Source organism: Phyllobates terribilis, unplaced genomic scaffold (genome assembly GCF_046119375.1).
Source record: "Phyllobates terribilis strain yellow unplaced genomic scaffold, ASM4611937v1 Scaffold_12__6_contigs__length_324123572, whole genome shotgun sequence".
NCBI lineage: Eukaryota > Metazoa > Chordata > Amphibia > Anura > Dendrobatidae > Phyllobates > Phyllobates terribilis.
Window position 1 is genome coordinate 252,582,667 of NW_027362772.1, and position 12,675 is coordinate 252,595,341.

At 46.1% G+C, this 12,675-nt stretch overlaps 1 protein-coding gene across 1 annotated transcript in view; it reads right to left on the reverse strand.

The window, feature by feature from the left end:
* The window catches only part of LOC141172525 (ATPase family AAA domain-containing protein 3-A), a 55,814-nt gene that overhangs the window by 11,930 nt on the left and 31,209 nt on the right, over positions 1 to 12,675 (reverse strand). The window contains exons 12-15 of the mRNA XM_073656835.1: positions 12,040 to 12,091; positions 7,258 to 7,328; positions 5,022 to 5,189; positions 4,344 to 4,452 (exon numbers count right to left, since the gene is read on the reverse strand). Coding sequence (XP_073512936.1) covers positions 4,344 to 4,452; positions 5,022 to 5,189; positions 7,258 to 7,328; positions 12,040 to 12,091 — 400 coding nt within the window. The remainder of the gene's footprint in view (positions 1 to 4,343; positions 4,453 to 5,021; positions 5,190 to 7,257; positions 7,329 to 12,039; positions 12,092 to 12,675) is intronic.

The window sequence follows — 12,675 nt, forward strand, 5'->3', positions numbered from 1 at the left end:
TTTTTTTGGAATACAGCGATACCAAATAAGCTATTTTATGGTCTTTATTACAGGGATTATAGCCAGCTCCGATCACTGCTGTTAGACAGTCTGTATAACACAGTCCTCACCTGCCCTGGCTTAGCTCCTGAGCCAACTTAATGACGCGATTGAACGTTATGGAAGTGGGAAGGGGTTAAGGACACGTGCGCGAATAGTGGACTTGATTCAGAAATTGTAAGCCAGGACGGAATCCGCAGTCCCAAATCTTCACCAAATCTTGTCAGTTTCCCAGTTAAAAGAAGAAACAGGTGTGTAATGATCGCGGTTACAGAGTGTATGAACGTGACCAGGCCTGGAGGTGGAGGGGGCCTGCTGATGCCAGCGCATATTTCAGCTGGATGTTCTGATATTCTGATATTCAATCAGAGGCCAGCAGTTGAAATTGGCATGCACGTGACTGGCTGTGCATGGCTCCCGTCACTTGCATGTTGAATTCAGCTGCCGACTACAGAAGAGGACGCCACGCAACGGGGGAACGGAATGGTTTATTTTTGTATGCGTTAAAGAGCTGAGCCCAGGATGGGGGACATCCGTACCTGGCTGAGCCCAGGATGGGGGACATCCGTACCTGGCTGAGCCCAGGATGGGGGACATCCGTACCTGGCTGAGCCCAGGATGGGGGACATCCGTACCTGGCTGAGCCCAGGATGGGGGACATCCGTACCTGGCTGAGCCCAGGATGGGGGACATCCGTACCTGGCTGAGCCCAGGATGGGGGACATCCGTACCTGGCTGAGCCCAGGATGGGGGACATCCGTACCTGGCTGAGCCCAGGATGGGGGACATCCGTACCTGGCTGAGCCCAGGATGGGGGACATCCGTACCTGGCTGAGCCCAGGATGGGGGACATCCGTACCTGGCTGAGCCCAGGATGGGGGACATCCGTACCTGGCTGAGCCCAGGATGGGGGACATCCGTACCTGGCTGAGCCCAGGATGGGGGACATCCGTACCTGGCTGAGCCCAGGATGGGGGACATCCGTACCTGGCTGAGCCCAGGATGGGGGACATCCGTACCTGGCTGAGCCCAGGATGGGGGACATCCGTACCTGGCTGAGCCCAGGATGGGGGACATCCGTACCTGGCTGAGCCCAGGATGGGGGACATCCGTACCTGGCTGAGCCCAGGATGGGGGACATCCGTACCTGGCTGAGCCCAGGATGGGGGACATCCGTACCTGGCTGAGCCCAGGATGGGGGACATCCGTACCTGGCTGAGCCCAGGATGGGGGACATCCGTACCTGGCTGAGCCCAGGATGGGGGGACATATATATCTGGATGAGCCCAGGATGGGGGGACATATATATCTGGATGAGCCCAGGATGGGGGGACATATATATCTGGATGAGCCCAGGATGGGGGGACATATATATCTGGAGGAGCCCAGGATGGAGGGACATATATATCTGGAGGAGCCCAGGATGGAGGGACATATATATCTGGAGGAGCCCAGGATGGGGGGACATATATACCTGAATGAGCCCAGGATGGGGGACATATATACCTGAAAGAGCCCAGGATGGGGGACATATATTCCTGAATGAGCCCAGGATGGGGGGACATATATACCTGGATGGGCCCAGGATGGGGGACATATATACCTGGATCGGGGACATATATACCTGAATGAGCCCAGGATGGGGGGACATATATACCTGAATGAGCCCAGGATGGGGGGATATATATACCTGAATGAGCCCAGGATGGGGGGACATATATACCTGAATGAGCCCAGGATGGGGGGACATATATACCTGAATGAGCCCAGGATGGGGGGACATATATACCTGAATGAGCCCAGGATGGGGGGACATATATACCTGAATGAGCCCAGGATGGGGGGACATATATACCTGAATGAGCCCAGGATGGGGGGACATATATACCTGAATGAGCCCAGGATGGGGGGACATATATACCTGAATGAGCCCAGGATGGGGGGACATATATACCTGAATGAGCCCAGGATGGGGGGACATATATACCTGGATGGGCCCAGGATGGGGGACATATATACCTGAATGAGCCCAGGATGGGGGGACATATATACCTGAATGAGCCCAGGATGGGGGGACATATATACCTGAATGAGCCCAGGATGGGGGGACATATATACCCGAATGAGCCCAGGATGGGGGGACATATATACCCGAATGAGCCCAGGATGGGGGGACATATATACCCGAATGAGCCCAGGATGGGGGGACATATATACCCGAATGAGCCCAGGATGGGGGGACATATATACCCGAATGAGCCCAGGATGGGGGGACATATATACCTGAATGAGCCCAGGATGGGGGGACATATATACCTGAATGAGCCCAGGATGGGGGGACATATATACCTGAATGAGCCCAGGATGGGGGGACATATATACCTGAATGAGCCCAGGATGGGGGGACATATATACCTGAATGAGCCCAGGATGGGGGGACATATATACCTGAATGAGCCCAGGATGGGGGGACATATATACCTGAATGAGCCCGGGATGGGGGGACATATATACCTGAATGAGCCCGGGATGGGGGGACATATATACCTGAATGAGCCCAGGATGGGGGGACATATATACCTGAATGAGCCCAGGATGGGGGGACATATATACCAGGATGGGCCCAGGATGCGGGTCATATATACCAGGATGGGGGACATATATACCTGGATGAGCCCAGGATGGGGGGCATATATACCTGAATGAACCCAGGATGGGCCGCATATATACCTGATTGAACCCAGGATGGGCCCGAGATGGGCGACATGTATAAGAGACATATACAACAGGAAGGCAAACATATATACCTGGAAGAGCCCCAGGATGGGGTACATTACTACATAATGGGGGAGGGGGTGGCCAACATGTATGCCCTTATAGAAATTAGAACGCTACAAGGGCCCATAGGACTCTAGTTACGCCACTGAGGAGGAACCTTTGACAATGGAAATAACACTCAGTTATCCACTTACAAATTTCCAGGAGGACTAAGAGAGAAACTACACAATGAAAGAATTTTAAATGATAATTTCATGAAATAAATGTAATTAGGGAATACAAGTAATTACTACATCAGACAGGAGAGCTGACAGAGCAACTAGAATTGAATCCAAAACTTGTAAGACCTGTCCAATAACATTCTGTCAGATATAGGGGTCTCTGCAGCTCAATAATGGGAAATAAAAACAAAAACAGAAAACAGGGGGGATCCAAATTACAACGGCAGTTAGGCGGTAGGGGAAAGTTTCTGTAGCAGAAAGCTGCCACTAAACTAGATACAGAGTCATCATGGCCCCTTCTCCCTCATCCAAAGGAAGGCCTGACTGATCCACCATCTGCAGTATGGGTGAATATGCTGGAAAAGTCTTTTGTTGTGATTTTTCCCCAGCAAATAAACACTGGGAAAGGTATTCATACTGTCATTATCAATCATGCCTGCGGTCAGCATCGGTCTTAGGTCAGGGCAGCTTCGTTTGTGGCTGGGGTGTGACACAGAATGGAGCTTCTGGTGTTGGGACATGACAGGTAATGTGTATTAGAGGGGATTACCCCGGACTATTTTTTTTTGCTCTGGTCCTAAAAACTAACCAGGCAAGTATTTGCTACCTACCTACCGTAGCGATCTCTGTCGCAGACCGCTTCTGCAGGTGATGATGCGATGTCTACAGAAGTCGCTCTGATAGAGCAGCGGCTTTTCTTCTTGTGGGTTGACAGGACGTGACTGCTGATGTCATGCTGATAGACAGCCGGCTCCCCGCCGCATAAATGCGGGGAGCCAAGAGTCAGTCAGCATGACATCTGCAGTCACGCCCCATCAACAGAGCAGAGCAAAAGAGGAAGAGCTGCTCTGCTGACGTGGAGCAGCTGAACCGCCGGCAGAAGCGGATAGTGACCACTCTGTGTAAAATAGGAAAGTAGTTAGCAACTACTTGTCTTTTAGTTTTTAGGCCCATAGTAAAATTAAAAAAAAAAAAAAAAATAGTCTTGCACAATGCCTTTAATTTCAAAGCTCTATAAAAGAGGAGGGAATTTATAGGTCCACAAACAAAAAATGTAACGCTGACCTTTATAAAGAGATATTCTAAAATGAACCTGAACAAAAATTGACATACAAACTATGTAGATGATACCTTGGATGAATCTGAAAGAAGGACTCGGTGCTGTAGATGGTCAAGGTCAAAGGCCAAGCCCCCCAGTAGAATATATACTAATACATTTTAAAAAATAGGTCATAGTTTCTAATCTTCTAGAAAGGTCTATTACACGCCAAGTGCCCACAAACTGCAAAAAAACCCACAACGTACCTGCCAGGCAACACCCAGCTTGGAGATCTCTCGGCCAGACATGCCTTGGGTAATTTTCGCCAGCTCAGAGCACTTCTTCCCATAGTCAAACTGTGCAATTTTCATCCGCCTAAACAAAATAATGAAAGCAGATTGTAACAGCTTGGAGACATGAGCTAATGGAGCACTTTACTCTGCATGGGAGAGAGTACGCGGCAGAGGACAATGGCTTCTAAACATAGCCAATGCCTGGCGGGAGCCGGTCTGACCGGATGAAGCCCCCCTATTTAGTGCCCACTTACGTCACAAATCCATCCTAAAAGACTCACGGCAGAAACTGAACCGGGAGAAGAGACGGCAACTGCCAAGTACAAGCATTTATGTAGGATGTCTTGAAACCGCTGGTGTCACAGAAGGGTTTTGGGATCTGATATAGAATATTAAAAATCCTATGAATTAGTATTATAGTTTTGCTGCTCTAAGGAGGTGCCGCCCCTGTGATCAGATGATTGCCAGGGGTCCGGCTCCTAGGAGCCCACATCGATTGCCATGTTCTATAGATGGGTGCCACAGTGGGACGCGGGCCATTATGGGGCTAAGCCCATAGTCGGATGCAGGACAGCGGTGGGCATAGGTTTTCTTTGCTCCTTCATGGTCTCATTCATGATAAGAAAACAAGTAGCACCAAAGCTGACTTACTGCTTCCCCTTGCTTGCAGGCTGTAGTACATATTTATCGAAGTACAGACGGACCAAGCGTTCTCTTTCCTCCAGTCCCGGAAGAGCAAAGTTGACGATCTCATCTATTCGATCGTTGATGGCCCAGTCAAACTGTTCTGGCTGGTTACTGGCCAGCACCAACATGAATCTGGAGAGAGAAATAGCAACAGGTTATTACATTATTATATTACCCGAGTACAGTCCTGTTTACATTGCGCTAAGACCGTTTGCTTGATGTACAGGTGCTTCTCATAAAATTAGAATATCATCAAAAAGTTAATTTATTTCAGTTCTTCAATACAAAAAGTGAAACTGTAATGACTCTGTATAATTTATGAAACAGAGTGATCTATGTCAAGTGTTTATTTCTGTTAATGTTGATGATTATGGCTGAAACAGACCTTTTTAAACGTGTAGGAAGCTTTTGCAGGTGTATTTTGTTAATTATTCTAATTTACTGAGATAATGACATTTCGGATTTTAAAATCATTTTTCAAACTGTTGTTATAAAGTATTCTAATTTACTGAGATAATGAATTGTGTTCTCATTGGCTGTAATCCATAATCATCACCATTAACAGAAATAAACACTTGAAATAAATCACTGTTTGTAATGACTATATAATATATGAGTTTCACTTTTTGTATTGAAGAGCTGAAATAAATTAACTTTTTGATGATATTCTAATTTTGTGAGAAGCACCTGTATATGTTGCAAAAAGCGTCTTAATTATACCGCCACCGAAATGCTGCAATGTTGAATGCTGAATAGTAATTCCTATTCAGTAGGATTACTGAATAGGAATATATTCAGATAAGTCACTCATTGTAAAAAACAAAACAAAAACAAAAACTGTATGGTGTTTTTTTTTTACCCACTGTATACTTTTCTATGGATTATCATCAATTCCACACTTCAAGAGCACCTGTCACTTGCGTAAAAAAATTGGAGTTCAATACCTTGTAAAAATCCCTGCGCTCCCCTGATTCTGCCTCTTTTTTCCATTTGGCACTGAGTCGCTCCATTGAAGAGATATCCACATTTGTAGATTTTGGAGCACAGTAAGTGAAATTTCAGCTTGCAGTTCAACTGTGCATTTCTTCTGGGTCTTCTCTGGGGGCATGCAATTTCACCCCACTCTCGGGTGAAAGATTAGCTTGACCGCTAATCTGGCAGTCTATCAGTCTCAGGTGCTTATTAGCAGCGTCTGGGAGGGAGGGGTGAAAGCAAAGGCGCCAGAGAAGACTCTGTTGAAATGCCCAGTTACACTACAAGCAGAGATTTCACATACTGCGCTCCAAAAGCAACAAATGTGAATATCTCTGCAAGGGAGCGATGCAGCGCAAAACGGAAAAAAAGAGTCAGAATCAGGGGAGCTTAGGGATTTATTTTCACTAACGTTAACAGCCAATATAGTTCCTATGGTTGTCATCACTATTTTCTAGACTCCTTATTATGCAGTTATGCATCTCTAGCACTGCTGCATAACTAGCAAACTGAGGCGATCAGGAGCCTCGGAAAGCAAAGTAACGACTCAAATTAATCTGGACATTCACAGTCTAGAAAATGATATAAAAAGCGTGGCTGTATGGATCGAACATCAATATTACACAAGTGTCGCCTTTATCAGAAGCCACGTTCTTGCTCGGGACAGAGCTTGAGGACGACCTAAGGGATATACAAGTATTAAGACGGCCGCCTGAGTATATCTAGACGGGATAATGACAGCCGGTATCATTGCACATATTACCAGACCTTTCCAAAAATCTCGTCAGAAATCACATCTGACCAGTAACATGGGCAGCGTTAGATCGGGCAGGTTTTTATTTGTCCTGTGTATTTCACGTCCCACACTGTGCACGTGTCATTTTAACAGCCTGGACCATTAGCATTGCTCATTACAGAACAAAAAGTCTTTATCACAAGACATTAATCTACTCCGCAGGCAGAGGCAGCGCTGATGGGCTCCATTAACCATTCACGGGTCACTTGCGGAATATCACACACAAAACGTGATGTGCGAACTGACAGCACCTGGCGCGTTTGTGCGTAACGAAACGCCTGCGGATTTTTTTCACCCGGCAAAAAAAAAAAAAATCCTAAGCAGAAAAACGTTGAAAACCGCAGTGCGTCCATTTATAATTGCGGACGTCTATTTGAGCCTTTAAATAAAGAAATCCAAGTAGCTGATGTGCGGCGTGCAGACAGGACTCACTTGTTACTCTGCTCCCCGGTCCTGTACAGAAAAGCATTTAGTGTCGCTCGCAGATCTTCGCTGATTTTCTCCTGTAAAATAAAGCAGAGGAGGCAGCTGTCCAATCACATCTGTCTTTATTACGCGGTGACGCCTGCTATCCAGCCTTGTATAATGGCTCGGCTGGAGCGTTCCATCGGCGGGATCACGCCTCGGGCCCCTCGTTACTCTCCCACATTACACCGCAGATCTCCGCGCTCTACGAGGGCCTGGATCGGCAGTATGTTGTCTACTGCCACCTCGCCTCACTGAGCCAAGAAGCTCCCATTTCCAGATTGTGCGCTCACTTCTACGTTACTTGCATACGTTTTGTAAATGAATGTGGCAAAAGCAAGATCAATAATTAAAAAGGAACACTCCGGACAAATGCATACACTGTCTAGTACAGAGCCTGAGGGTGTGGAGCACGATCATAGAGGGGTCTATTTTGGATTCTTGCATCAGACACCTCACCTTATGCTCCGCACTAGGCACAATTGTACTCTATACCCGTTTCTAAAGACCCCAAATTTGAGGTGATCTGGTTACATGTATCATACTCATGTTGCAGATTGTCTGGCAAGCCACTAGGTAACACCAACAGGCACAGAGATGGGATCCCGTGAATCACTAGAGATAGGTACTGCTTTTTTGGTTGCACACACGCATGTATGGCACCGGTTAGACCCCAAAGAGATCCCCTGTCGCCCTTATCAAAGCAGAAGTGACTTAAGAGATATGGATGCTGAAGAATGCTGGCCTACCTGTCCCCCTATTAGTCATTGACCCTATTAAACAGCAAACCAATCATCAGGGGACTCTTGTTCCTGTAGGTGGAAAACCAGAGGTGCCATACAGATCCTGAAATACTCCTATGAAGGCAGTAGGACTGCATACTAATCAATCTAGTATGCATCTCATCATAGAAAAAAAATAAACTTGGTTTTCATTTCATTCGGGAGCAGCCAATTACAGTTTTTCCAAGTGTAAAATAAACAGCAAACAAACCATCAGGGGACTCTCGTGTTTGTAGGTTGGAAACCAGAGGTGCTATATAGGTCCTGAAATATTCCTATAAAAGGCATTAGGTACATATGGTAATCAATCAATCTTGTATGCATCTCACTGCAGAAAAAACTGCAGTGTTTTCCTACTGCGACCCTACAGATGGTTGCCATTTTTTAGGTATGCACAGATTTTTTTTTTTCTTTTTAGCACTGCGGCCTCCTGGATCAACGGAAATTGCAGCGGGCCACATTTACTTGAATAAAGAGGTGCTGCAGCGTCCCCAGCACAGCAGGTGGCAGGGTTGCCGCTATGCAATGAATTACTGACGGGGCTGCAGCACTGCGGCCTCTGTGTTCTCAGGATCGATGGGGGTTCTGTAGATCGGATCGACATCTATTAAGTGATGACTTTATGAGGTGGAAATACCCCCTTAACTCCTTAATGACCCCCAACACGACTTAAAACTGACCTGTGATATTAGAAACTAGCACCCTCTGACTGGTCACAATCCAGCAGCTGCCAGGCGCACACTATAGCCGACAACTTGCTGCCAGGCGCACACTATAGCCGACAACTTGCTGCCAGGCGCACACTATAGCCGACAACTTGCTGCCAGGCGCACACTATAGCCGACAACTTGCTGCCAGGCGCACACTATAGCCGACAACTTGCTGCCAGGCGCACACTATAGCCGACAACTTGCTGCCAGGCGCACACTATAGCCGACAACTTGCTGCCAGGCGCACACTATAGCCGACAACTTGCTGCCAGGCGCACACTATAGCCGACAACTTGCTGCCAGGCGCACACTATAGCCGACAACTTGCTGCCAGGAGCACACTATAGCCGACAACTTGCTGCCAGCCGCACACTATAGCCGACAACTTGCTGCCAGCCGCACACTATAGCCGACAACTTGCTGCCAGCCGCACACTATAGCCGACAACTTGCTGCCAGGCGCACAGGCGCACACTATAGCCGACAACTTGCTGCATCAGCCATGATCAGTGTTGGCACTGACTGTGGCCGTTTAACCCCTTAAATACTGCTGGCAATAATGGCTACAGCATCTAGATGGTTAACAGAGTGGGGGGATCACTCTTTAACCCATTGGCACCTTGAGATTTTGATCGTGTGGTCCTGATGCTTGCCATGGCAGTTCATAGCCAAATAATGGCCTTAGAGTCTTCTGGCTCTAGTGGCTTGTTCAGAAGTTAGAAACATTTAGGTGGTAAAAATAAATTATTTCATTCCGGTCATGTCACTTTGCATTAACTCCTGAAAAGCACCTGAAGGGTTAATGACTACCTGAAAGCCATTTTGAATACGTTAAGGGGTGCGGTTTTTAAAATGGTACCACTTTTGTGCGTTTCCAATATATAGGACCCCCAAAATCACTTCAAAACTAAACTGGTCCCTAAAAAAATAAGTTTTGTAAATTTCCTTTAAAAAAAAAAAAAAAGAAAAATTACTCCTACATTTATAAACCTTCTAAAATGTTAACAAAATAAAACAACATTTTACAATGTAAAGCAGACACGATGGAAATGTTATTTATTAATGTTTTTTGTGTGGTATGACTAGATGGATTAAAGGGATAATCATTCAAAGTTTGAAAAATTGCAATTTTTTTTAAAATTTTTGTCACATTTCTAATATTTTTATACATTTACACAAAAGATATCTACCTAAATTTACCACTACCATAAAGTATAAAGGGTCACGAAAAAGCAATCTCAGAATCAATAGGATATGTTGAAGCACTCCAGAGTTATTACTAAAGTGACACTAATCAGATTTCAAAAAGTTGGCCCTGTTAAAAGCAAGTATATGTCTCCCTCTAAATTTTCCTAAATATATGGTCTTAGGTGGTTCAGCCATTTTCTGATGCAGCACATAAATAAGTGGTGCGGTTTTAAGAGGGGGGGTATTTTAGGTCCTTGAGCTGATGAGGAGGAGGTCGGATGGGAGCGGAGCCTGAAGACGTCTTTTCGCCAATAATGATTTAAAAGGAGAAATATAAATCTGCATGTGGAGTCACTTAATTAAGCGAGAGGCGGTCATCTGTCTGCTCAAACTCACCGACGCTTACAAGACGGAATTAATTAGACCTTATAACTGGAGCACACGGATTGCTGACGGGGCAATACCGCCCTCAAATCTGTGCTCCGAGCTACTGCTCGCCTGCTGACGGGGGCGCTGGGGATACAAGACGCCTCTTATATCAGTGACCGGTCAATCCATGCGGCATAAAATCCCACAAAATACTCTTTCTAAATCAGGTTTTTGCTTATGCCTGTGTTACAGCATTTATGTATGATGGCAAAGATCTATATAATCCATACACTGAGGTAGGTCAGAGAGATCAGACAGATTGGATTTTAACATGCCCGATCCGGACTTATTCCAGTCATATGAAATATCCATGCATAAGGTCTATGGAGGAATTCGGCTATCTAAGGTGTATTGGCTCCTAAATGCATCTTTAAGGGAAAGCGCTAGACAAAAATTATTATATCAGGCCGTCTCAAAGTAAGGACCAGAAGTGCATGGGATACAAAAAACGCCAGAGATTCCAGCCTCATACCCTGCACAGGACATGGCCCAGTTGTGGGTAAACTTGGAGGTAGCCAAGACAAGTCATAAAAATAAGCCAAATTTCAAGACATGCTCCATTATTTGGTGCAGAGTTATGCCAGAAGAAACTTACAGAGACTACTGCAATATCACCAAGAGTCCTGGAGATCCCCGTACACCTTTATGGTCCATCCTTAGGACCCCCTTACACAATGAGGAGGCTGAGGTGCAAACACTGTGTGCCCTGAATAACGGCCTATAGCTGCTCTGTATGAGTTGCTGTGCCTGTTACTTGGCCCATTTAACTATCTAGGGAGTCTTCGTTTTTAAGTTTCTTATCAGGACTCCTGATGTCAGACGCCCAGCCGACAATGTTGTAGTGCTGGAGAACTACATATGGGGCCTATGGTCTATCATCACTTGTGGGTTGATATTTATAGGCTTGGATATTGGCCCCTTCCCAGCATAAGACCAGCCGCCCATAGCAGTCTGCTTTCCCTTGGCTGGTTATTAAAAAAAAAAAAAAAAAAAAAAAAGGAGGGACCTCAACGTTTTTTTTCCCCAATTATGTATTTCACACTATCCCTCACTCAAGCAGTGTCCTGTCCCTACGTTAATCAAACCACAGTGGTGGTGTCACACGTGATCCGGAGTTTATATAGGCTGGATCACATGTTGCACCAGCCAATCGCAGCCATGCCAATACTTCGCATGACTGTGATGGTTCTGCAAGTGGCCACAGCTTAAAAGCTTGTTGATTTTAATGCTTGTTCAAACCAAGTACAGGCGCTCGGTGCACCCTGGGTGTAGCCAAATATTTAAATACACCTTCCCATCTGATAGGGGGAAAACAATCGCCACCCCCTCTTCTTTGATTGACAGCTCTGGCTTAATAGAGCCAGAAAAGGGCGGCGATAGATGGAAAACTAGTAGTTGGGAAAGTGCATGTAAATGTTTGGCCCAATCAAGTGTGCTCCAAGCTCCTGTGTTGGGTTTTATCAGTCATTCTGTGCTGACAGAGCCCCTTAAAGTCTTACTAGAGGTCTTGGTTCAATGAGACAGTAAGCAGAAAAGGACTTGCGTCCCTTCATTATCTGCTCTGTATAAGATGCAGTAATACAACCTGCAGATTAGAGTTTAGTGGCCCATGTTAGCATAGACGTGGAAGTGATTACATACCGTGGCCCTCTTCCTCAAGAAAGCGTCAGCTTCATCCACGAACAGCAAGAGTCTGAATGACGAGGGAAGAAATATAGGGAAAATCAAGTTAATTTATGCTTCTTGTCCAACTATATCAAGTACATCTTCATCCATACATGGGACTGTATATCCTATACTATCAGGACAACTCCTGCCCATATATCCAGAGCATCTGATAAATCACTTTATCAGCACAATTATAGCGCCCCTGTTGGGAGCTTCATGGCCGAGCAGCTTCATGCAGCCGTACATCACCAAGCACAATGCTGAGCGTCGGATGGAGTGGTGTAAAGCCGCCACCACTGGACTCTGGAGGACACGTGTTCTGTGCAGTGACTAAACTTCTCTATCTGTGTCTGATGGAGTTGTCTGGGTTTGGCGATTCCAGGAGAACATTATTGTACCGATGTACAGTTTGGTGGAGGAGGGTTATTATGAGCTGTTTTTTTAGGGGTCGGCCTTGGCCCCTTAATTTTAGTGGTGAGAGATCTTATAGGGGCTGTCCAGGACTTACACATGGATGTCTGATCGGTGGGGGTGCGCCTAAAGATATGCCATCAATGTTAAAAGTCCCAGAAAACCCCTTTAATAATTTGGCACAAGACATTGTAGACA